Below are 26,533 nucleotides of genomic sequence, written 5' to 3' on the forward strand. Positions count from 1 at the left end.
AAAGAAATGGGAAGGACAATACACACTCTGTAGCAGGGCAAAAGGCAGAAACAAATTTGGCCCCCAAAGCTAACATTTCAGTGCAAGCCTCTTCCAGTTATAACCAGTTCTGTGGTTCTCAGCAATTAATATAAAAACTGCCCTACAACATAAACTTGTAAACATGCTTTCCCAGAAACACTTGTCTATAGGACAGTGATTTTCAACCACTGTGCTGTGGCACACTGGCGTGCCACAAATGGTCTGCAGGTGTGCCACAGGAGTTTGGAGGAGGGTCATATATTAGTAGGGCCATTGGGGGATGTGAGCCCCTGGCCAGCAGAGCAGTGTGCCTTGTCAATTGTAAAAAAAACTGATCGTGTCCCTTGACAATTTTAATGCCTTCTCAGTGTGCCAAGAAATGAAAAGGGTTGAAAATCGCTGCTACAGGACAACACTCAAGCTAGGTATTAAACAAGCTAGGTATTAAACAATATGTTTAGAACACATTCTGGCTGCAACCATACATCTAAAACAGACCAGACAATAAAGAACAGGGGTGGAGAAAGAGAGGTAGAGAAGAGGTACATTTCAAATGCTGCACAAGCCCTGCAAGGAGGAAGAGATACAGATGTCAGGAGGCAACACATTTCAGAGAATATGGGCAGCAAGAGAGAAAGTATGGGGACATGAAACAGAAGAACTACCCCAAGGCTTAGCCAAGACTATTACTATGAAACTGTTGCTTCAGTCACCTTAACAGATGAATTCAATGGCTAGAGCAGCCATTTTCTACCTTGTTCATTTCACGGCACTAAGATTGCGCTAAAATAGGTGCTAGAATTGTCAAAGCACACTGTGCTGCTTGTCACATCCCCCAATGGCCCTATGAATAAATGACCTTGCTCCAAACTCCCAAGGCACATTGCAGACCATTCACGGCACACCGATGTGCCATGGCACACTGGTTGAAAACCACTGGGCTAGAGAGAAAAATTTAGGGCCAAATCTTATTCAATTTTCCAGTGCTGGTGCAGCTGTGCCAATGGGGCATGCACTGCATCTTGTGGTGGAGAGGCAGTCACACAGGCCTTGCTCCCTTACCTTGGGGCTGCATTGCAGCTGCACCAGTGCTGGGAAGTTGGATAGAAGTGGGGTCCTAATGATTTTAGATTTGCTGCATTTCAGTTGTTACTAAAATAATAATACAGTATTTAATCCACCTACCATTAATTCTTTCCTATATTTTAATTACAAATCTTATTACTTTCATCCCTTCTGCAAGCCAGTGTTAGACTCTTCTATATTTCTCTGTAATGTAATATAACTACATAATTTCTGCTTCCTAACTTTGGGCCCTCTACTGTTTCTACAATCTATTTTTACAGGAAGCCCTGCATGTAAAAGTCATGCAGTACACTAGGGATTCCTAAATGTTATACCAATGTTTTCAATTATCACTTGAGCTCTATTATTTATAATTTCTAAATGGGCTACATTTACAATTGTCACTTAAGAACAAAGAGGTTTTTGAGCTGTGCTCACAACTTTCTCATGATGTGTTTAAAAAATTAATTTGAAATGTGCACAAGATCTCTTTTATTGTAAATTATTCTGCATTTTTAGTTATTTCAGATCCTTCCAAAATGTTCTGGAATATGGCCTCAAATATTGGCGAGATTTTAAAAGGCCATGCACACAATGGGCTTTTCTGGGGCCCAGTTTCCACTGCAACCCCCTCATAACCCTCCCCAAAAGGTCAGATGTACTTCAAAGTGGGATGAATAGAAGAATATTACTCTCCATTTTGGCTTTGTAGTGCTTTGTTCTGCTCTCTCCCTCTTTCTCTCAAAAACAAGGTGTGGAACATTTTATCCAGATAAACCAGTTACAATAAACTATTTAGAATCATGACGTTAGACTTTCCACCTTAACACAGTAAAATCATTTCATTTATACTTTGTTAATTATTTCCAATTCTCTTTTACTGATCTGGGCCATAGATGACAAGCATGAAGCCCTTCAAACAGCTTATTAGTGTGCTGTGATAAACGTAATGTAGATAAAAATCAACTGGGCTGCAATTCTATACGTACTTTCCTAAGACAAAGCCCCACCAAACACAATGGCACTTCTGCACAGACATGCATAAGATTCCACTATTAAAGGCCCTTTTTAAATTTCTCCAGTTTGATGAATAACCAGACCTACCTATAAGTCTATTCTTACAATTCATTCGGAAAATATGGTTTATTATGAAACCAAAGAAACTCATTTAAGAAGGTGTTGCTTTTGTTTTGAGATGAAAATATTTTCTGGCCTAAAACACATTTAAAATAGTAGGTCTACTAACAACAAAAATACAAGATTGTACAGTAGGCCCACCATATCCGCGGCTTTGGAACCCGCAGATTTCATCATCTGCAGGTTCCAAACCCACAAATGGACCCACTGAAGACCTCCCAGATGCAACTGGAATCTTGTTCTAATTGCATATGGGAGGCTTTCTGAGGCCCACAGAGGAGTTTAAAAGCATTTTTAGTTTTTGGTGGAAGCCAGAAGTTGCTTTTCAACTCCTCTGGACAACATTCTGAGGCTTGCAAAGGCCACGGGCGGCCATTGCAAGCCTCAGAACAGCTCTGGACGTGACTGAAACAAGGTTCTGTTCATGTTTGGGGACCCTGTGGATTGGGATCAGCTTATTCCATTATCCTTAGGTTTCAAAATCCACGGTGGGTCCAAGAATGCGGAAACGAGAGTCTACCTGCATTCCCATTGCTAAGAATGCAAGCCCAGAAGCCTCCAATTTACACCATACTAGATGGCCTACTCTAGATCAGGGTGGTCCAATTCCTATCAGCTGGGGGACGAACAACCCTGGTGTCACTACTGACTGCACAGACACAGAAGTAATTGGCGGTGACATGATGACTTCCGGGTTCTGCCAAAGTCACTCGGCAGGTTCAGTTGGCAGGAGGCAGAAGTGGGTGCATGGGGCTTTTTGATCTTCCTGCTATGACTTCCCCACTTTTCCTTTTCCAGAGGAGTCCTGAAAACTGAAGAAGGAGGACAGGGAGGTTGGTGGCTATGGCAGGGCTTATTCTGTAGATCTCAATTGTGGGGACAAAATGCACATGTAACTTGGTAGGCCCCTCTGAGGACTAGTCAAGTAAATTGTACAAACATCATAAGTATTTCTTGTTCTGTACTAGTTCTAGACATGAAACAAAGTTCAGTTGGAGATTTACGCTGATTTTTAAGGTTCTAAGGAACTATGCAGTCCCTGAGGTACCTCAAAGGGCAGAATTCATCTTTCCCCAGCCTATTGGAGTGTAGGCAGGACCATCCAGAGGCCTCCACAGGCCTCAAATACCTCTGGCTTCTGGGTCACTTCCAGTTCCGCAAACGCAATTTCCAATTGCATCTGGAGGCGTTTCTGAGGCCCATTTTGGACTGCAACAGCAGCGCCGGAGAATGAGGTGGGTAGTGGCTCTGTTAAGTTTGAGAACTGCTGAGATAATCTGTTTGATGACTGTCACACGAAAAGCAGCAGGCAAGAAAATACATTTGACAACAGTCAGCCTAAGGGCGAAATCCTAACCAACTTTCCAGTACTGGGGTAAGGGTAATGCAACTCTAAGGTAAGGGAACAAACATTGCCTTACCTTGAGGAGGCCTCTGTGACTGCCCCCCCCAACTGCAGGATGCAGCCCATGCCCCATTGGCACAGCTATGACAGTGCTGGAAAGTTGGTTAGGATTGCACCCTAAAAGACGCATGGAAAGCAGAAGCCTCAAATTGTTAGAATCCTGGTGGTAGGTATTCTTTAAAAAAAAAGTTGTTTATTATTTTCCAAAATAAAAGCAAACAACAAATATAAACAAACACATAACAAACACAAACTCAATACACAACACACACACACACACACACACACAAAACACACCGTTGGAGGGTGCAAGCAATCATATATCTAATCAATCAATACAGATCTTCTAATCATGTTCCTCTTCTAGTTTAGCCTCTTAATATCATTTCTCTATCATATATCCTGTATAATATATCATGTATACAATATATTCATCTAAATGCCCTATCTTATGCAACTACAACTTCATTTTCAACCAAGCACAAAATGGTCTCCATTGCTCTGTGTCGGTTTGCACTATTGATCCAAAATCTCTGTAAGCCTATCCATTTCCGCCACATTCATTATTTTCTCTATTAATTCATCTTTCATTGGAATTTTAATATCTTTCCAGTATCTAACATATAAAATCCTTGCAGCAGTTAATACCATAATAACAAAATACACATCATTTTCTTTATCTATAATATCTAAGGTAATATTAAGCAAAAATAACACTGGTTTCAGAGATAGCGTAAATCCAACGATCTCTTGTATTGGATTCCTTACCTACCATTTTCCAATATACCTGCATTTTTTTACATGTCTATCACATATGATAAAACATCCCTTCTACACATTTACACTTCCACATTTTTTGATATGTTCTGATTCATTTTTACCAGTTTTACTGGTGTCATGTACTATCTATAAAACATTTTATATACATTTTCTTTAAAATTTGTTGCTCTAGTAAATTTTATATTATATTTCCAAATCTATTCCCATTGTTCTAGAGGGAACTAGCACAACAGAATCATCATTTAAAGAAAAAACTGCTAAAGAATGAGGAGGTCTTCTACTGCCAAGAAATCTGAGAGGCAGAATCAACGTTTAAAAAATAATTAATTTGTTCGGGGGGGGGGGGAATTTGCTCACAAAACCAGAGGGTTTAAGAGGCAAGACAAGCAGAACAACCAAGAGTACTGAAAGTTAATGAAAAATGTAGGAGTTGTAACTAATGGCCATGCCATTTAGCTGAAAGATCATTAGCAAAGTAAGAATGGTCTCAGCAGAACACAACCCAGATCAGGAAGGATTTTTTAAAAATTAACAGAAACAAAAAAAGGAAAACATATTTGAGAATTTTAAGAACAAACTGAACAGAGCATTGGTATGACAAAACTGAGATACTGAAATATAGTTTTTTGAGAATAGAAAAAACAATAGCAGGCTTGAAAACAGTAGGCAAAGAAGCAGAAGACGGTTAAAAATATAAAGAACAGAGGAGACGAACTTTTAAGAATGTAGACAGAATGGGATCAAAGGAGCAAATAATAGCTTTAGAAGAAAGCAGAAGAGACAATAACTCAGAAAGTATAACACGATTAAATGAGGCCAGGGGAGACTGGGGAGAAGAATACAGATCAAGAGGAGAAAAGAGCAAAGATGACAAAGAAATGAAGGGAAGAGGAACACTAATTAATTTTATCAAGGAAAAAGAGGTTAAAGGAAAGAAAAGTTGAGAAGAGATGAGGAGAGAAGAAGCATAGGAATTAATGTAAAAAAAAAAAGTGAAGTACTCAGAAAGGTGTCTTATACTAAGTCAGGCCATTGGTCCATCTAGCACAGGGATGTCAAACTTGTTGCATACAGAGGGCCGAAGCTGGCATTCATGGTGACTGCTGAGGGCTGGAAGTGATGTCATTAAGCAGGAAGTAACATCCTTGAGCAGATAATGACCAGAAATAAGCACTTTTTTCTCACACAGAAACTCATTAGCTGCAAATGACAGAAGAGAAAATGTGCAAATCTTGTTCATATTTTCAAGGTAAGAGAAAGTCCAATTATCATGCTTGGAGAGCCGAATTAAAATGGGGGCTGGATAAATTGCTTCTGGAGGCCATGTTCGGACCACGGGCCTTATGTTTGACAACTCTGATCTAGCACAATATTGCCCACACTGACAAGCAGTAGCTCTCCATGGTTTCAGATATGGGCTTTCCTCTGCCCTATCTGGGGATGCCGGTATTAAACTTGGAAACTTCTGAAAGCAGAGTAGGTGTTCCACCACTAAGCAATGACACCTCCCCATTCAAATACCCTCTTATTTTCTCTGAATCCCTCCCAGAACCAACTTTTTCTATGAATCATTTTGAACAACCTAAGCTACAACCCTCCCTAACGTGCTAAGTAAAATGTACTTAGCTGAAAATGAGATTAAAAAAATAAAATCTGAGGGACAGCAAGCCTTGAGCCAAAGTTGCTCAAAGACTTATGTTCAGGAAGGTAAGGGTTGCAGATGTGTGGGACAGCACATGCTTTGGATGCAGAAAGTTCCAGATTAATCCCTGGCATCTCCAAACAAGGCAGGGAAATACTCTCTGAAATCCTGAAGTGCTCTCATTAACCAATGTAGACAATATTGAGTTAGATGGATCAATGATAGTATAAAGCAGCTTCATATGCAAGGAACGGAGATTGCTGATAATGGACACTGAATCAAATTTTGGCATTACAGTCACACTCTATGAGGAAAGGCCGTGCTCTTGTGGTTAGGAAGAAGTGGAAGACACAATCCATTATGCATCATGCTGACTCTTGTATAATTCCTGAAAGAAGTACTTTTCAATAACTATCTGACCAAAATGACCATTTGGCCTCTAAAGTCTAAACTTATCTGAAAATAGGCATAAAATTGCGCTATTTAAGAATTTCCTTGATTGCAATGCCTGAGGACAAGTTTCATTAACCAATCTTGAAAAACGAGTTAATGAGTTACAGAGCCAGGCCCAGCCTGAATCAAGGCAGCACCAAAATCCCACTGCCCTTCTTTTGTTTGTCTGGCACACATGCATGCCAACACCACCATTTCCATCTCCTCCTCTCGGTCTGCAAAGCTTGCCCAGCAGGGAAGAAAGAAGGCAGGGATCTACTTTTCAATCACTGGGATCTGTAACAAGAACATAGCAGCCACCCTCACTTCCTCCTCCAACTCTGCCTCCTCCACCTCTTCCTTTTCAAAATGCATTCTGCTCCAAAGATCCATGTCTTCAAAACAAGTTCTGCTTCCAAAATCTTCCCCACCCAGGCAGTGATGATGAAGGAAGGTGGTGATTCTCTTCTTAATAACTGGTGAGTGAAAAGAGCAGGACTGGAGTACAGTGGCGTCGCTAGGAGGTGCGGGCCGCACCGGGTGACGCACTGTGGGGGTGACGCATGCTAGGGGGTGACTTGCTAAAATCGCGGCTTTAGGAACTACCCCGTCATGCCATACATCGTTGGATGCAGAATTCCAGCAGATTGTAATGCAAAAAAACAGAATTGAAATAGCTCCTTTCCTTCAAAAGTTATGGCCAAAAAACAAGAAAGAAAAAATGAATGGATCCCTATGGAAAGTGAAAGTAAGCCGTATTGCGCGTTTACCCGTGAGTAGGCAGACTTGCCATAGTCCTTTGGAAAGGGCAGGCTGAGAGGAATCCAACGACACCTGAATGGTCCTGATCCATTGAATGCAGCCCCCAAAAACACGAGAAGGAGGTCCCTGCCTCCCTCCCAGCTGCAAGTCTATTGAGCTCGAAACGAAGTCACGTGGCCACGTTTACTCGTGAGTAGGCAAATGTGCCTTAGTCCTTCAAAAAGGGCAGGCTGAGAGAACTCCAAAAATGTCAGAATGTTCCTGATCCAATGAATGCAGCCCCAAAAAACACCCAAGAAAGAGGTCCCTGCCTCCCAGCTGCCCAATCGAGCTCTAAAGAAAGCAAAGCAGCCTCATGGTCGCATTTACTCGCGAGCAGGCAGATGAGCCTTGGCTGGTGGTCCCAATTAGTCCCAATAGTCCCAATAGTCTAGAATAGAAAAATCCCAATCTGATGGAGCTGCTCCAGAAGGCAGCCCCCCCCCCCCCCAATAAAAAGGACCAAAAAGAGGCTTCAACTGGTAAGGGGAAGTTTTCTATTTTGCACTTGAAAAGCCAGGTGGGTCTTTGTATTGAGATGCCTTAAATAGAAGAACTTTAAACTGGGCACTGGGGAGGGCTGGAAATCTCACTGATTCTTTTGGGGGGGGTTGTTATTGCAGGCAGACTACAGAGTAAGCTCCATTGACCACAATGGGACTTACTTTAGAGTAGACATGCATAGGAGTGGGTTCACAGGCTGCAATCCTGCCCACACTTTCCTGAGAGTAAGTCCCATTGACCACAATAGGACTTACTTCATAGTAGATTCACTTGGTGGAACAGGACTGGCTCCCCCTTATTTAATTATTTCTTTTATTTTAATTTAATTATCTATTTTAATTTGCTTGATGATGTCACTTCTGGCCATGACATCACATCCAATGGGTCCTGGACAGATTGTCATTCTAAAAAGTGGGTCCCAGTGCTAAAAGTTTGAGAACTGCTGCAATAAGGTGATAGTAAGTTGACACAGGGTGTGCGCGTGTGAGACTCTACAAGTTTTCAAAATCACTAAAATCAGAATTTGGAGGAATAAGACCATCATGTTATATATCAATCAATGCGTAATTTCACGCAGAATGCAATGAAACAAACCACATTGAAATATCTGTGTTCTAACAAAAGGTACAGCCAAAAAGCCAGTGGAGGCGGGCCACCACCTGGGGCATTGCTCCGTCCACTGCATGGGGTGACATGCAGGCCTCCCACACCAGGTGACACGAATCCTAGTGACGCCACTGTTGCAGCAGCCATCTTTATGTTCACCTCCAGCTCCACTGCCATGTTATTCGGTAGCAACACTGGTGGAAGAGGTAAGTCCCCAAAGAGGTGAGCAATAAGAGGATGAAGAGTGGCTGGGTGGATCTTTCAGGCAGGTGGCAGGCTGAATGGACAAGCAAACTCAGGGCATCCCATGCTAGCTGGCTGCCTCCCCCAGCATATCATTGAAAGCAAGTGCTTCAGCCTGCCTCACTGGTGGGCCAGCCCTTTGTAAAGGTGATTAACATAACTGACATGATGTAATACTGATGTAAACTACCGTGTAGCATTGCAGTGCTACTTGAGGAGCAGCCTGAGTTAGCTGCTTGGTGTGGCAGAGAAGCCATGGCGAAGAATCAGACAACAGACAGGTTTCAGAGAGGTTGAAAGGGCTGGAAACAGGAGCAGGAAGGAATCGAGGGAGAAGTGTGTTTCTCCCAGCTCCTGACCCAGCTTTTTATTAAGTCTCAAAACACATGATATAAGGCTACGTAATAGGGAAACTTCTAAGAGGATGTTGAGATTCCCACTGGCTGTAACCAGCCGGCTCTCTAGCTTAACCGCAAACACATTCCATAGATATGATTTCTTCATAACATCTTCTGTTGACAGGCTACAGAGCTTCAGACTCAGCATGTCACCAAGGCCGCGAAAGTTTGCTCTGCGCATGTGCAAAGTGTGCTTTGCTTTATTGCCAACATACCAAGGCTAAAACTAGCGCTTTCGCATAAACACTACACTACCGTAACTGTAGAACCATTTGGCAATCTACAATACAGTATATTTAAGGCAATATTTGGCTACACAATGATGATTTTGATAGGAGAGATTAGGAGAAACCCAAAACTGAGAAAAACAGGAAAGAGGAAGGAACAAATTGACAAAGAGAAGATGTGTATTTTATTTTATTTTATTTTAGAGTTTTCATTGTTCCAACATTCTTGTATTCCCACAAAGCATTTGCCAAGGTCTTTCAAAGATTAGCACCGAAAGGTAAAACACAGTGCTTGAAACTCTTGAAGTAATTCTTGAAGCAATGTAATTTGCATGTAATAATGACGTGTAAATTATGCAAAGAAGTCTTTTCAACAGAATTCAATAGGTTGTTTGAGCACCTTGAAGAGCCCTTTCTGAGCTCTACAAGCAAACAGAGAAACACTTATTTGTCTTAAAGCCTGCTTAAGTGTTACATCTTGAACTTACTGTACTGTCAAAATTATTTTGCAGATTAACTCATAACATGAATGAATCCCCTTTCTGCTCATGTGCAAAGTACATCTCATTGCTCAGATTATGACAAGCCCCTGCTTAAATCCTTAGGCAAGACTCCTGCTTGCTCCAGACCCAGACTTATCTTCAGAGACCTCCATGATCTCGCCCCTCCTTAGCTATCCATTCTCATATTCTTTACACTACTGCTGGTGACCTTCAATCTCACTCCTTTTCTCCCTGGCTGTGCTTATGCCTGCAATACCCTCCCACATCATCTATATAATGCATCTTCTCTTACGTAAGTACCCATTTTATTCAAAGTCAGACCACCAGTGCATCTAGTTTGGTACTGTCTACTCTGACTAACAGCAGCTCTCCAGGGATTTCAGGGATCCTTCCCAGCCCAACTTGGACATGCCAGAGTCGCTGCTTGCTGCAATGCATGCTTGCGGCACTACTGAACTACAGCCCTTCCCTTCTTACTTTCAATCCCTCCTCAAAAATTACCTTTTTCATTAAGCCTTTGGCACAACCCCCTAACCCCAATACCAGCTGCAACTAAGCCTAGGAACATATATATGAAACCATGACATATTCTTCTCTTGACTACCTGGCCTCATCTTAACTCCTCTCCCCCTGTTGTCTCCTTTGCATCTATTACTAAATTGAGAGCTCTTTGGGGTATGGACCTTTCCTCAATTGTGTAGGCGATGTGAGTGTACCAAGCTGAACAGATGCCTTAATGATCTGAATAGATGCCTGATAATCCAATCCAGAGCTGCCCTGTGCCCAGAGAAGCAGCGGTTACCACTACATCCTATGGATACTGAGCAACTGCTGGAGTCTCCTTGGGGGAAGGGGACATTCATCCCTGTGAAAGAAATCAGACCTCACTCCTTTATGGCCGGGTAATCTTTTTATTACCCTCAGCGTGATCAAGTGGCCATAAACCCTTATGGTCACTGAGCACCCGCAGATCTCTCCAAGACCGATTGCCAAATAGCTCCTAAACCGCAGAGCTTCCACTCCTGATAGCCAGGATAAATTTGGGGAACCCTCCCCTTGAGTCGTACTCCAGCTGACACCCCCTTGGACTCAGCTTAATAAAAAGGAGTAGACTCCCGTACAGGGTCTCCAGGGTCCACCCTGGCCACACTGGATTGCCTCCCACAACCAGTCCCTGTGCTCCCTTCCAATCCCAATAACCCAGTCAGTTGTAGTAAGTAGGATTTATTGCATAAAGGCTTAAAGCAGGGTTATACAGACAGCACTGCATAGTCTAAAATTTAGGAATTTAGGCAAAGAGTATAGCATTACAATACAACACTCAGTCTAATAAAACAATAACAACTACCTCCTAACTCTAACTCTAACCAATCAGAACTCGGTGCCAGCCGAACATTCTAGGGGTGAACGTGCCACAAGCCTCCTTACTCATGGTGGAATCCCCCCCTCCCATCCTGAGACATTCACAGCTGAACCCTGTTGTAAATCAAGCTGGCCTTGGAGCCACTTGGTAGCTTGGTACGATATCAGAGGGCCCTGTGAAGCAACCTCCTCCACAGTTCTCCCAGGCTTGGTATGCACTAATTAAGGTTGGATACAGCTGAGGTCTGACACTGGGGCCTACCAGCATGGCTACAAGCAGATCTTTCTTTATTCAGATGGTACCTGGTCCTTGATTTCCCCTTTTTTGTCACAATCCCCCCCCCCCCCCGGTAAGGGTGCAGGCAGTGCAATGGGTCTATTCTGCCGGCACAGACTGGAAGAGCTCTGAGTCAGGCTTTTCAGCTCAACAAAGAGCATAGAATCTGGCAAAGCAGGGATCTGCCAATCCCACCCACCTCCGCCCCAGTCCTTCAAAATAAAACTGTAAGACTTTCACCTCCAACTTTGCAAAAACTGTATGAGCACAATAAAGGGCTTCCTTCCCCCATGTGCCATGACAAACAGCAACTGGGTTGGAGAGTATCTGAGGTTGCACTGTCCCTGTTAACAGTATTCTTGCTACAGAATGCTCTGCTGTAAAATGAAGATTTCTGGCCACAACTGAAATTATATCTTCCTCAACTCCAACTCCCTGGCTAGGTGCATCAAAGTAAATTATGATGCAATAGAATATTTGCATATATATTTTATTACAGAATGGAAGAAAACGGGCATTTCAACATTCACTTGTCCTATAGAGATGCCAACTACCTATTGCAGTGTGGCAGAATAATCCCTCTATTTTAAAAAATTATCCTCCTGTAAATAAAAATCTTCATCATCATTTGTTCATCAACACTGTCAGAAGTAAGGTACTCTTATGCCTGAATTCATAGATGGATATACTATTCAGGAGCCTTAAACAACAGCAGCCAAATCTGTTTGGAGACGGACAACTTCTTACATCTCTAACATACTGAACACAGTACAACCAATGTTAAGTATCTTAAGGGCCCAATCCTATGCTTGGGCAGCACCGGCGGCTCATGCACTGGCCTGGCAACGGCTGTCGTGCAAGTGCTGTAAGGAACTCCACCGCTGAAGGAGAGCACGCAGCATCAGCAGAGATATCAGTGCTACTCAATGCTGCCAGCATGCAGAAGAGGAGCACCAGCTAATAAATGTGCCCGCCAGGCAGCAGGAAGGTTTTTTGGGGTGGGGGAGGAGGGGTAGGATGAAACTAGGTGGGGGAGGTTGGATCAGACCCGGGAAGAGAGTGGGGGGGGCAGCAGAGGTTGCTGCCACATCCTATCCCCCCTCCTGAGCTGCAAAGCCCAAACATGGGCCTCCTCAGTTCTGCCCCAGCTACTCAGCTGGCACAGATCCAAGTAGATCCCTTGGGACTGCCGGGGCTCTACACAGGGTAAGTGTTCCCTTACCCGAAGGGGATCTCCAGCTGCTGCTCTGGCCCCACAGGATACAGCAATGGGCATTTCGACTCTACTGTCCCATGTGAAACCAGGGCAGCATAGGATTGGGCTGTAAGTTCCAGTCACTTCTACTCAGTAAAGGAAATCTGCATGCATAAGAACCCTTTCACACAGGCACACCACTGATGAGCTACTTCACCTGTACTTTCATGTTGATCAAAGTTCTGTTAAACTAACTAGAAGCATCTTTTGATGCCAATGGGAATATGTATTTGGAGTTAGGTTTTCCAGCTATGACATGCAACTAGTTACTCACCACAAGCTGATTTTAAAAGGAGAGACTTGCAGCACAATCCTATCTTGCGCTGGAACAGGCAGGTCAGGAGGCCTGAACTGTATACAGCGCAAGATCGGGGCCCAAACTGGCTCAGGGAAACTCTTCCCCTTACACCCTGGTAAGCCACCTCAGCTCCAACAGGTCTCCTTGGGCTTGCGCCACCTTCGGAGGTGGCATAAGTCCAAGGAGAGCAGAGTGGCTTGCAGCTGCTCTGCTCAGGGAACTGGGTTGGGATCCTGCATAACAGCCAGGTCCCAGCCCTGCCTCCCACTCCCCACCTGCCCACCCCAGGACCACCCTCTCTCCGCCCCAGAACGCCTCCCTCCCATCTTATCCCTGCCTGGCTGACGCAACCCTCCATGTCAGAGTCAGTGCAGAGATTGGATTCAGGCCAGCACACATCCCTGCACCGGCCCAGCCGACTCTAGAGGGGACGCAAGTGTCCTTTACGGCACATTTGCAACTTTCCTGGGCCGGTGCAAGAAACTTGCATTGGCCCAAGGCACACTTAGGATTTCGCCCTTAAACACACATGTAACACTCCCATTTCAAATCAACAAAACTTACATGTGATTAATAGGGGCCTAATTCTGGGCCTATTGTGTAGATGCAAGTTCCCACTGATCTGCATACAATGTGTTTAGGATTGGAGTGCAAATATATATGTGTTTGCGAAATGACTGAAGTCTGGGATATTTAAATTATATTCCAATAAGAAAAAAATTGGAGTAAATGACTACTATTCAAAGAGTAATGATCACCCATACTTTGAAAAAAAAATACTTTAGTAATACAATAAACCTTTTTACTGCTGCCTGCATTGTACTAGATTTAACTACCCTAAATGACTTGTTTTAACATTTGCTATTTCTATACAAATGGTTCTAAAAAAGACCCTTCTACATATCTCGAATTTCATTGCTTGGTTCATCTCCAGTCCTAAGTATGGCTCAATGTTAATTACTTCAAGCTAAACAAGTCCACTTAGCGAAACAAATTTATAAAACCTTATGATTCCCGAACAAATATACAGAAGTCTGTATTCTTCTTATTTTACCAACTGGTTTGCAAAATTACAAAGGAATTTTACCTTCTTCCCTACAAATTCTCAGATACAACGTGTCCTTCACACTCTTTCAAGCAGCATTACACTTTCAAGAGTGGCATTTAAAAGCTCCATTTATCCTTGTCACAGATACTGCCGCCAACAGGCAGCACAACCCATGCAACTTTCTCTCTATAGCATTCCAGAAAGCCTGTGAATAGTCAACTCCTTGTTAACAAGACAGCTAAGCTGGTTAAAAAGCACTCCATTTCATTCACTTAAAATCTCTCTGATTTGCATTGCTGGAAGGAAGAGAGACACTGTGTGACAAACACATATCTTCTTTCTAAAATATTTGTATTCCACACTTTTTTCTAGTCTCTTTCATAAAATCTTCCATTATGGAGTCCTATATGCAGCTATTTGTAAATTGTCTCTCTAATCCTTTCTTCTTTTCTTAGAAGTAAGTCCCACTGACCTCAGTGGGGCAGCTATGTAAGCCTACATAGGATTGAGCTGTTAATCAAGTAGATCAGGTATAAATTTATTTTTCTAATAGCAAATATTTAATATGACCTTCTTTTGTTGCCATAGTATTCATTTATTCCTCCATGGAGCTCAGGGTGGTGTATATAGCTCTTTCCCTCCTTTTGTCCTCACAACAACCCTGTGAGATAGGTGAAAATGAGAGATTGTGAGTGGTGCAAGGTCATGAAGCTTCAAGACTGAGGGCCCAATCCTATCCAACTTTCCAGCTCCGGTGCAGCCACAATGCAGCCCTGAGATAAGGGAACTAATGTTCCCATACCTTGAGGAGGCCTCTGTGACTGCCTCCCCACCACAGAATGCATGGCTGCACCAGCAGTGGAAAATTGGATAGGACTGGGCCCTGAGTGGGGATTTGAACCTGAAGCTTCCAGGTTTAAATCTCACTTCCTGAACCACTACACCATTCTGCCTTTTACAAGCATATTAAAAGCATGCCATAAAAAAGTGAATATAAAATTTGTCTACCTAAGAACATAAGAACAGCCCCACTGGATCAGGCCATAGGCGCATCCAGTCCAGTACCTAATTAACAAGTCAATCTGATGAATATTTACAAAGTTGCCCCACTGAGATCAGTGGGATTACAATCCTATACACACTCACCTATGTAGAAGCCCCTCACGTATAAATATATATTCACTTATGGTAGATGATATGTCCAATGTAATATACTGTAATCAGCCTAGATGTTTTTATTTTAATGAAAAGAATGTCAGCTTACCATTTACAAGCCAATGTAAATCAACTTCTTTCACAAAATGTAAGATATAAAAATCACTGTGCTTTATAACTAAATTAGATCTAAACAGGATTAACAGCAACACCTTTCAAAAGCAATTTTCAGTATTAGTTTTAATCTTCATGAATATTATCAAGCTTGTCTTTTTAAGTTTTCATGCACTCCAGTTGCTGAAATTTCAGCACCACCAACACACTGAAATCCCACTGAAGAGGAACAAACCAAAACTACCTGAAGTCTAAGAGCAAATCTGATTATTTTACCAATAATGACAATGAATCCAGACACTCAGGAAAAAAATCAATAAAAGTACTGAAATTGTTATCAAAGGGTGAGTGGGAAAGCAAGAAAAGCACTAACACGTTCAGATTTAACCTTGAGCAAAACAGATCTGTGTAGTTTAAGACAACCAACACGTTTGCAAATATCCTTGAAGACTTGCTGGTCAAGCTGAGAACCCAGGCAACAATATCCTCAGCACTTAAAAGAAAAGAGTCAAGTTGAGCTTCAAAGAGCATCTCATGTAAGTGTCACCTCCAGTCCAGTTTTATGCATGCTTACCTGGGAGTAAGTCCCACAGAACGCTATGGGAGTTACTTCTGAGTAGACATGCATAGGACTGCACTGCAAGTGTGGAGAAGACATCTGGAAAAGAGGGTGCCCACTGAAGGAGATTCACACGCCCTTCAACCTGGGGCATGCAATCATTTGCCCTTGCTTTCAGCCATGACAGCAGGCACCTGCTTCCTCCACATCTCCCACCCTGTGAGCAGCAGGACCCTCCCCAAAAAGGGGCCCGAAGGGTGAGTGGCAGAACCATGGACAACAGCCTTGTGAAACACCTAGTGGAAATGGAGGGCTCGATCCGATGCATGTCTACTCAAAGGTAAGTCCTATTGTGTTCAGTGGGGCTTACTCCCAGGAAAGTGGGGCTAGGATTGCAGCCGGTAATTGTTATTGGGAATCACGGAGAGAGGGAAGGAAAGCTTGCAAGAGGCGAGAGCGTGTGAGGGCGAGGGCATCGTGGAGGCAGCTTGGCAGGCACATCACAAGGCGAGGAAGGAGAGCGGCCGCTGCTACACGTATCACAGGGCGCGATGGCAGAGCCCAAGCCTATGCATGGCTACTCAGAAGTAAGTCTCATTCTGGTCAACGGGGCTTACTCCCAGGTAAGGGTAGATAGGAGGGCAGCCTTGGAGCCCAAGCGTCTGCATGTCTACTCAGAAGCAAGTCCCAATGCGGTCAACGGGGCTTACTCCAGGAAAGGGTGGACAGGGACGGGGGGTGGGCGGCTGGGGGCGCGGCAGGCGGACGGGCAAAGGACGAGCAGAGCCGGGGCAGGCGACGAGGACTGCGCGGGCAGGCGGGGCTCGGCGCCAAGGGTGGCGGCTTACCTGGCAGTGGGTGCCGGAGACCCCCGCGGGGCAGGCGCAGCTGTAGGCGGGCTGGGGCTGGAGGAAGAGCAGCGGCAGGCGGCGCGGCACGCCGGGCAGCCTGGCCAGCACCGGGGAGCAGGTGCCGTTGTTCCTGCAGGGCTGGCCGAGGCAGGGGTCCGGGGCGCCGTCCGGGGGCGCGGTGGCGGCGAGCGGGGCGCGGCGCTCGGCCAGGCTGAGCAGCAGCAGCAGGAGCGGCGCGGCGCGGGGCATGGCGACGGCGGGCGCGGCGAGGCCCCTCCGCCAGCCGAGCGCTGGAGAGCAGCAGCAGCAGCAGCAGCAGGCTATGGAGAAAGGAGGCGGACACGGCGGCTCTGCTCCGCGGGCGGAGACTGGGGAGGGAGTGGCCGACGGGGCGAGACGTCCGCGCCCGGGGCCGGCAGAGGGCGCTGCGGAGGGCGCGCTGGAGAGGAGGAGGAGAGGGAGCATCTGCGGGAGGGGGCGCCTCTTGAGCGCGGGGCAGCCTGGCTCCAAAGCCCCTCCTGGTGGGCGCTGCCGCACCGCCACCCTGCCTCCCACAAAGCTGCTGGGAGGCTCACACAAGAGGAGCCTCCGGGCCCGCTCCTAGCCCTCCTTCTAGGGCAGTGTTTCTCAACCAGTGCCACTGATGGCACCCCCAGACCCCCTCCCCCGGCAGTGGCACTCATGGCACCTCCAGACCTCCTCCCACTGGCAGTGACACCAGCAATGCAAGGCGACAAGCAGCAGTAGGAGGCTTCATTCCAGGGACATGCCATTCGTCAGTGAGGCAGAGCCTCCCCACAGCGCTGCCGCCACTTGCGCACAGCGCACGCACAGAGGGGGTGCTGTTTTAAGGACTGCGGTGGGGAGCTGAGCTGTCTCCACACACCCACCACACAGCCTTGCTTGACTCAGCAGGCAGAGCTCAAGGGTGCATCTTGTTGTGCATTCACAAAAGCCCTGTTGTCTGCCCTGAGCCTCTTACTAGTGTGTAGGGCTGGCTTTTAGGCAATTGAGATTTTGCCCCCACACTGTCCTTCTGCCCACCACTGCTTCCCATTGGCTTGAAATTGGGTCACTTCAGAAGCAGCTCCCACCAGCCACTGCTTCTAGTTGGCCCAAAATTGGTGCCATGCAGGTGGTAGCATGGGTGCCTTGCTCTTTCCCCACCCTCACACCATCTGGCGCTATCCTCTTCCCCCATTTCACTCCAGAGCAGGTTGCTGTGGATGGGGCAGCAACGGCGGTCTGGACGCATGCTCCCTCCTCCTGACCTTCCACGCGTCTATTGTACACCACCACTAAAGGTACAGAAGTAACTTTTTTTGTTGTTTGGCTCCATTCAAGCTCAGAGTTAAAAAAAACTAGTAGAGGGAGGCCCACAAACATGTTTCCGATTAGGCTCTGCAACTCCTAAGGCCAGCCCTGCTGGTGTGCACCTCTTACTGGTCTTTGGGAGACTAGACACAATGCAACTATCCAGAAGTAACTGGCGAAGACATAGTTGGCAGTTAGTTTTGGCGGTACATCCAATAGGCAGACCATGTGAAGTGGAACAGTGGGGGACAAACATCAAAGAAGCAACTGCATCCTGCTGTGTGGGAACAGTCATGGAGGCTTCTTCAAGGTAAGGGAATGTTTGTTCCCTTACCTCTAGCCTGCATTGTGGCTATGGCAGCAGTGGAAAGTTGGATAGGGTTGGGCCCTCATGCACTGGCAACGGCCTCAGAAAAGAGGCAGGATGAAAAAATGTAGGAAAGAGCCCATTTGTGCAGCTAGAAAAAGAAGAGGGAAGGGGTGCTCTAACCTACCACTCTACTCTCCTTACCGTTTCTGCTCAGTCCCTTTCTGCATGTTTCACGTCAGAGAGGGGCAGGAGGAGCTGTGAAGGTGAATGGACCAGTAGAGGTGCCCCCCCAACTCATGCATCTACTTTCGCTGTGGCCCTGGCCACAGAAGAGAGCGTGGCAGCTGTGGCCATGCAAAAAAAAGATGCTGGTTCTAGCTGAGGCTGTGTGTATGTGTTTTGTCCCCTTTTTCATTCAGCAATTAAGCCTGTGCATATCCCACTTCTATACAGAGTTACAGCAGTAGCCTGTGCGGGGGGGGGGGGGAGACAATGGGGGCAAATGCTTAGGCAGAGCAGCTCCTCAACCCTTTTCCCCTGCCACCGTTTTTTTTTTTGCATGCTCTGGAACCGTACCAACAGTGGCTGCACTTCCACAGCCACTGTTGGTGCAGTTCCGTATCTATGTGAGGGCCGTCCTCTTTTCCTCCTCCTTAAGGGAGGTGAGTGGCCCTCTGATCAGCGTGGAAACACACCTAGAGTGGTTGCATGGTTCCCAACCATCTCTGAGGGCCACACTTCTCTCCTCTCCTTTAAAGAAAGGGAGGAGAAGAGGCAGCCCTCAGAATGGCTGGGTAGCCAGCCAGAAGTGGCTTGCGTCTCTTCTGATTTCGAATGCACTGCTTCAAGCTCCATTGGAGGCCTTCACACCACTGCCAGGCAGTGTGAAAGGCTCCGTCAAAGCTTTTCCACATCACTGAAAGAAGCGCCAAGGAGGTGCACACCGCTTTCAGCAGCGCAAAAAGTTCCAATGAAGCCTTTCATGTCTATTTACAGTGGCCCAAAAGTAATTGTGGTGATAATGATGTCACCACAATTACTTCTGGGTCGGGGCAGCAAATGGAGGGGGTGACCCCTGGTGGGAAAACCACCAGGACCACCTCTGAGTTAGGGCCCAATCCTACCCACCTTTCCAATGGTGATGCTGCAGCAGTGCATCACCAAGATAAGGGAACCAATTATGAGGAGGTCTCCATGACTGGCCCTTCACCGCAGGATGCAGCACACACCCTGTTGGCACGGCTACATCAATACTGGAAAGTTGGTTAGAATTGGGCCTTTATGCAGTAGCATGCATGACTGAAGGCTCAATTCTGTCCAACTTTCAAGTGCTGCTGGAGCTGCATTGCAACCGCAGGGAGGAGGCCTTCATGACTGCCCCCCACCAGCCAAGGATGCAGTGCACTGCTGCATCCACTAGAAAATTGGACAGGAGTGGGCCCTTCATACAGGAAATCTTCCTAAGTGTGGAATATTAAATTGAATACTGCAAAAGAAATAGGTGCATCTAGCAGACAATTCTGCTAGTCCAACATTCTGCCCCTTAATACTCTTCAAGCCAGTTGCAGAAAACAACATGGACCACCACTTGGGCAAACACAGTGCTTGATTTGCAGGACTAGGGAGGGAAGGTTGCGTTGGCTGAACTCAACCGATGCAAGGGTCTGGGGAGGGTGAGACAGAGGTGGGAGAGAAGCATTCCAGGGCAGGCAGAGAGCGGGAGGCAGGGCTGGAACCTGGCAGTTATGCTGAATCCCAACCCTGTTCTCCTCAAACTTGCATCACCTCCTGAGGTGGCACAGGTCTGAGGAGACCCATCCGGACTGTGGTGGCTTACCCAGGGGTAAAGGGAAGAGTTTCCCCTTCCCTCCAGCTGAACCACTTCTGGCTCCAGTCTTGTGCTGAATACAGTGCAGGCCTCCTGGCCTGCCTGTTCCAGCGCAAGAGAGGATTGCACTGCATGTAGCACAGTATTGCCCCAAGCATTTACATTCAGCTATGACAATTTTTTGCTTTACTTTTGACTTTTTTGCTGCGTTTTAATATTCCACACTGACTCCCTCTACTGGTTCTATGGTTCCAATTATACTAGATTTCTTTTCTTTAAACTAGGCAAGGGGTTCTTTTTTTGGTTACAGACCTTCAGTGGATTACCAAATATTTCTCCATACCCCCTTTGCCAGACTGCCAAAATCATCATAAACCACCAGACCTATTAGGTACCAGTGTGACTTCAAAAGATGTAAAGTAAAACCAAGCTATTGCCATTTGTATAGTTAGGAAGACCTCAATCTCTGTTGATAATGGTGATAGTTAAACCATTAAAAATATTGTTTAGAGATCAAGTCCCAAGGGGTATTGACACCCATGGTTAACAATCCCCACTTTAAACCTTTTATTTTGCTCTCATACAACTGCCATCTTTTCCCAGTTCCTAGGCATTTCACATGTTTAAAGCAAATGTTACATTTCCCCCTTGTAGGACTTACTACACTTTCCTTATTCGATGTTAGTATCTCCTAAATTCAGACTGTTCTGTGCCAAATAATTAAAGTTAACAAGGTGTTTGAGTTGTGTTTTTTTTAAACTATTTCTTCCTTTTATAATTTAGATACTGTTCTACTTAATTGGCAAAGATGCTTTTTTATAGTCCTTAAAAATTGTATTCACTGTCACAAAAGAACTATTTTATTTTATTTATTTACATCTGGAGGTAGAACACTCCAAGCTAGGTTTGCCCCAGATTGTAAATACATAGCACAACTTTCCATTGGCACAAATCTCACTGAAGTCATATGCACAGAAGTTAAGTTTCTGAGGTCCAACAACTCAATAAGATAAGCAGTCCAAACCTAAGCATGACACTCTGGATAAACTATTACATTACATTATTTATTTCTCTAATGCAGTGGTTCTCAAACTTTTTAGTACCAGGACCCAATTTTTAGAATGAAAATCTGTCAGGACCCACTGGAAGTGATGCCATTAATCTGGAAGTGATGTCATAGCTGGAACTGACATCAAGCAGGAAAGTTTTTTAACAATCCAAGACTGCAATCCTATCCAGGCCTACCCAGGAATAAGTCCCACTGACCATCATTCTTAAAAGTATACAGGTGAACCCTCATTATTCACAAGTGTTATGTCCCTAGAACCCTTGCGAATTCCAAATTTCACATGAAACAAAGTCACACGAAATTCAGGACCTACCGAGCTACAAGCACAAACTGAGCCTTCCTCCAGCTGCATCCGAAGCTGTTCTGAGTCCTGTGGAGGCTGCATGCAGCCTCCACAGGCCTCATAATGGCTTCCAGGGGTCCTACAAGGGCATTTCTGGTTTTCGGGTGAAAGACAGAAGTGTCCTAAGACCTGTGGAGGCGACTGGAGCAGAACTCCAGTTATCTCCAGAGGGCTCAGGTAGGACCAAGCCTGACTCCATACAGGGCCTGGGGACCCGCATTGAGCCAGATTCATGGATAGAAATTCTGCAAATAAACAGGCTCCATCTGTATGTATAGTAGCCCGTTAGAATACAGATCTGACACATTTCCTCAAATGCAGTCTCATACCATGGTAGCATCAACTCTAATACATTAAAAATATAATATTGCAATGAATGGGGACCCACCTGAAATTGGTTTGTGACCCACTTAGTGGGGTCCCAACCCACAGTTTGAGAAACACTGCTCTAATGGTATCTGCATAGTTCATGTGAACTGCGAGCTTACTTCACAATGGTTACATAATCGAGACACAGCATTGGAGGAACACTTGGAGTAATTGCACAGAAAGGGATACAATGACTGTCTATAAAGCAACAAGTATAGTAGAAAATATTTGGTGCCAAGTTATCAGTACTAGTATCTGTGGTTTCATGCTATTTTATTTAAAATCTTCAAAGCTTAACACCCCTTTTTTGCAAGATTATGTATATAGATATTTTGCTTAAGACTCAAACAATATTTAAGTCAATTACCAACAGATGTATTATTTGGGGTCTATTCAACAGAGCATCAGGTTTCTCCATTTATTTATACTCTTGATTTTGAAATGCATACTTAAACAGCTTATTAGTGTAGCATGAACCATTGATGTGCTCTTACCCACTCTTATTTTGAAGGATTGTCCGCATACTAATAGCTGAAAGTATTATGGCCCATTTTGCTTTGTGAAAATTGCAAAATAAGGCCACAATCCTAACCAATTTTCCAGCACTGACATAAGGGCAATGCAGCTCCGAGGTAAGGGAACAAACATTGCCCTACCTTGAGGAGGCCTCCATGACTGCCCCCCAACTGCAGGATGCAGCTCATGCCCCACTGGCACAGCTATGCCAGTGCTGGAAAGTTGGTTAGGATTGCGCCCTAAGGATATTTAAAAATTCCTGACTTTCCTTTCATAAGTACATACACTAATACGTATAGCTCAGACATTGCTTCCTTGACTAAATTGATACAAAGCACCAAAAGTGGCAGGTATACTGGACTGCTGTGGGAGAACCTAGTGATGTTAAATAATGGATCTCATGTATGCACAACAGAGCATGCCTGGAGAATTGCAATGTGTTCATCTGCAAATATTGCCACTTTACTATTAACACCATTTCCTAAGTCATATTCATTATTAATGCTGTTCAGAGGTGACATTGATTATATAGTCTGCTCTAACAAACATTATAATTAAGTGATTTTTTTAAATAAATGTCTATTTTCTTTCATAACTGACATTTGGCACAGAAGCTGCTAACAGGTCAACCAACTCCAAGGAATACAAAATCCACTCATTTGTGTCTGGGTCTTCATTTCAGTTATACGTCAATTTTAAATATCTGTTGATCTATTAAAACAATTAAAAATTACTGCCAAATTGTTCCCTGCAATAAGGAGTCACATAACAATGTTTTCTGTATTTGTGTCTTTTGCTCAAGTAATGAGAACTCTAGGTAATAAAAACAAAGCACTCCACTTAAAGATACGAGATATGCATGTTATTATCTTACTAGCCCCGCCTACATTTCTACTACTTGTATGCACTTTGGTCATTTTGTCAGTTTGGGAAATGCTTATTTGATTATGATGCATACACAAGAGCTGATGGGCTCTCTTCCAAGAACAAAGACTTTTAGGGCTTTTAAAAGGAACTCAAGTGCATAATACTGATTCTAACCTCTGAATTTTTATCTGAAATGAGTAACTTGTGAGCAGGAGATACACTCGCCAATATATGCACTCCCATTTTTAGTGGTTTTGGACATTAGTTCAAAATTCATTATGTATATCATCTAGTGGAAGAAGTGGGAATTGTAAACTCAGTGAAATGTATTAAGCAGGCCTCAGTTCAAATCTCACCTCATAAGAAATTCACATTCGCCTTGTCAAGTCATAATTCATTTGTTCTTGAGGCAAAAAGACATTGGAGATCACCTATGGTGCCTTTCTGGAGCAGAGAGACTGAATGTTTTTGCTTTAAACATTCCACTTCTTAGAAGGTACAAAGCACTTTATACCCTCAGCATTTACAACTGCCTTACAAAAAGGTAGGTAATCATAGGCAGCCCATCAAGGAGGCTGACTGAAGTAATGAGTTGTGATGACAACTGGTGAGATCCTGCAACCTGCACACATACCCCCTTCCACCTGACCATTGCTCCATCCTCTTGTACACTTGGAGGGCTCACATCTTTTTCCATTTCTGCTGCCCTGCAGTTCTTTTCCTGAACACTCAGGAAAAAGGATCACTGCCTATCTTCCCATCATGAAAAGTGATCAGGTGGGGAGGTTGATGGGAATGGAGAGATTCCAGTTCCAAGATACTCCCTACCTGGAACTTTGCAAGAAATTGAGGAGGTGGTGGTGGTGAAGGATAACAAGGTGCATATTGGCATATGGGGCCATAGGGTGCATGGCAAAATGTGGAGTGGGTGGCAACAGAATTTGAGCTGTCCCTGATCATCCTCATTTCTCCCCCCCCCCAAATTGCTTATGCAGGACCGACAAAGAAATGCAGCAGCATAGATTGAACAGTATAATCCATTCCTGTGATATGCTGCAGAAATCAAGTACACTAAGTAGCTACTCCATATAATTAGAGATAAATGTGGTTTTAAAACATTTCATCTGGCTGCTGGCAAACTTAGCAGTTTAAGTAAGCTAGTGTAGGTGGTTCTGGTCTGTTTCATACAGCCAGACAATAACCCTTGTTCTTAAATATTCTGAGAAACCTGAATAGTTCACTAATTCCCCCCCCCCCTTTTTCAGGTTTGTACATAGCAATCCAGCCATCCTTTCTGTTGATGCTTCCAAAATTGCAGCACAATTACTTACAGGTGGCATGGTCATGGGAGCACAAATGGGCAGGGAAAACATACATGCAGAGCACTTCATATAGAACAACTTGCAAGAATATAGCTGTGGACCATCCTTGCCCTGTAGGCATACCTTCTATGTAGAACAATGGTTCCCTTTAGGAGCCTGCAGACCACTGAGGCGAAAATTGGAATCATCATGAACCACATACAACCACCCCCCTGCACACAAAAAATACAATTTGCAATATTTGCCATATCCATGGATCCCGTATCCAGTTTCAGTTAACTGTGGATCAGATCCATGGGGCACGCTGCGCACCCTGATTGGAGGTGAGTGGAGCTCCATTTCAGCCAAAAAAAACACAACTTCTGGTTTTTATGCCTTATAAAGCATTCTCAGGCCCAGGGAAGCCCCTGGAGGGCTTCCCCAAGCCTCAGAATGTCTTATAAAGGCAAAAAGGTCACTTCTGGTTTCCAGTGGTCTTTTTTTTTTTTTTTGCCCAAATGACCATTCTGAAGCCCGCAAAAGCCACAGGCAGATGTATATGGCCTCTGTGGGCCTCAGAAAAGCCTCTGGACCTGACCGGAGCACAGCTCTGGATGGGTTCAGAGGGCTTGGGCGGACATCCCCAGATATCTGCAGTTTCAGTTAACCACGGGAGGGTTCTGAAACAAAAACCCCCATGGATAATGGGGCATGCCTATAATTAGAGAAGGCTTATTAGAAATTTATAGAGAAGATTTGTGGGTTGCTGCTTTTGTTGCTGACTGTGGGTGGTCCATCTCCACCCTCTCTTGTGGTTTGTGGGGAAGCATCTCCCAAGTGAGCGCACCCCCCACTGACCACCAGAGAGGGCAGAGAATGGACCGCCCACAGCTACAGTTGGCATTTCAGTGCTGAGGGCCATCTGTTCTATGTCCTCTCTGATGGTCCATGGGGGAATGCTTACATGGCAAGACACTGGAAATGACTGAAGGTGATATTTTTTTTCCTGAGACCTTGTGGACCACTTCTCAGGATCTCACAGACTACTTGTGATCCCCAAACCACAGGCTGGGAACTAGTGATCTAGAACCACTGGCACTTTGTTTTATTCTGAAGTTTTACCACTTTTCCTGCCTTAAAATGTAGCAACCAACAAGGAAAAGTGTAAGTATAAAAAGAAACTGAAAGAATTCTCCTTTTTGAAGACATTCTATTAATGTTGTTGGTTAAATGCCCACTGGAACTCAAATTAGCAAACAAAATCCTAAAGTGCAAGCAAGTGCAAGCAGCAAGATCCTCAAGTGCAAGCAAGCAATTTTGCTGCCTGTTCACTAAAGGTTAGTTGTACAGGATCAAGTGGAAACATATTACATCCAAGTATTAAACTCTCTCCCCCTCAATTCCCCTCCAGTGACACAGACATTTCTAAATCCATCAAGCAAGCGGTAAGAATTCTTCACTAGAACATTTACAGACAGCATTGTATCCACTTGCTGTGAATAACCATTAGACTTTGACTGGGCAGGGATGTTTATTTATTTTTCTCTTTCGAACCAGTTTAATCTCCCATAATTCTAACATGCAGAGTCCCACCAACTCCAGCTGCCTTCCTAATGAATGTTAAAGATGAACCCAGTTAACCTTGTCCTAAAATGATCTGAGAACTATGCATATATTGTCATAACTTTTTTAAATATAAAAATGATGTTGCCATGATTCAAAATATTCTCAGCCAAAGAAACTGGCAAGCAGAGGAGGCAGTGAAGAGCCATGGGGGTTTGATAGGGGGTTATTTTTCCTTAATGTTGGAGGAATGAGTATAATCTCATATCTAAATCCAGAGCAACTAAGGAAATGATACTCAACACATCTGGGAACATCCTATCCATTAAAAAAAAAAAAAAGACTTCCTTTTACAGAAAATTTTAAAATT

At 44.6% G+C, this 26,533-nt stretch overlaps 1 protein-coding gene across 1 annotated transcript in view; it reads right to left on the reverse strand.

The window, feature by feature from the left end:
* Nucleotides 1–16,932, reverse strand: part of DNER (delta/notch like EGF repeat containing) — a 150,391-nt gene extending 133,459 nt beyond the window's left edge. The window contains exon 1 of the mRNA XM_066620820.1: nucleotides 16,681–16,932. Within this exon, the coding sequence (XP_066476917.1) occupies nucleotides 16,681–16,932 (252 nt within the window). The remainder of the gene's footprint in view (nucleotides 1–16,680) is intronic.
* Between the last annotated feature and the right edge of the window lie 9,601 nt (nucleotides 16,933–26,533).

The sequence above is a fragment of the Tiliqua scincoides genome, chromosome 3, assembly GCF_035046505.1.
Source record: "Tiliqua scincoides isolate rTilSci1 chromosome 3, rTilSci1.hap2, whole genome shotgun sequence".
NCBI lineage: Eukaryota > Metazoa > Chordata > Lepidosauria > Squamata > Scincidae > Tiliqua > Tiliqua scincoides.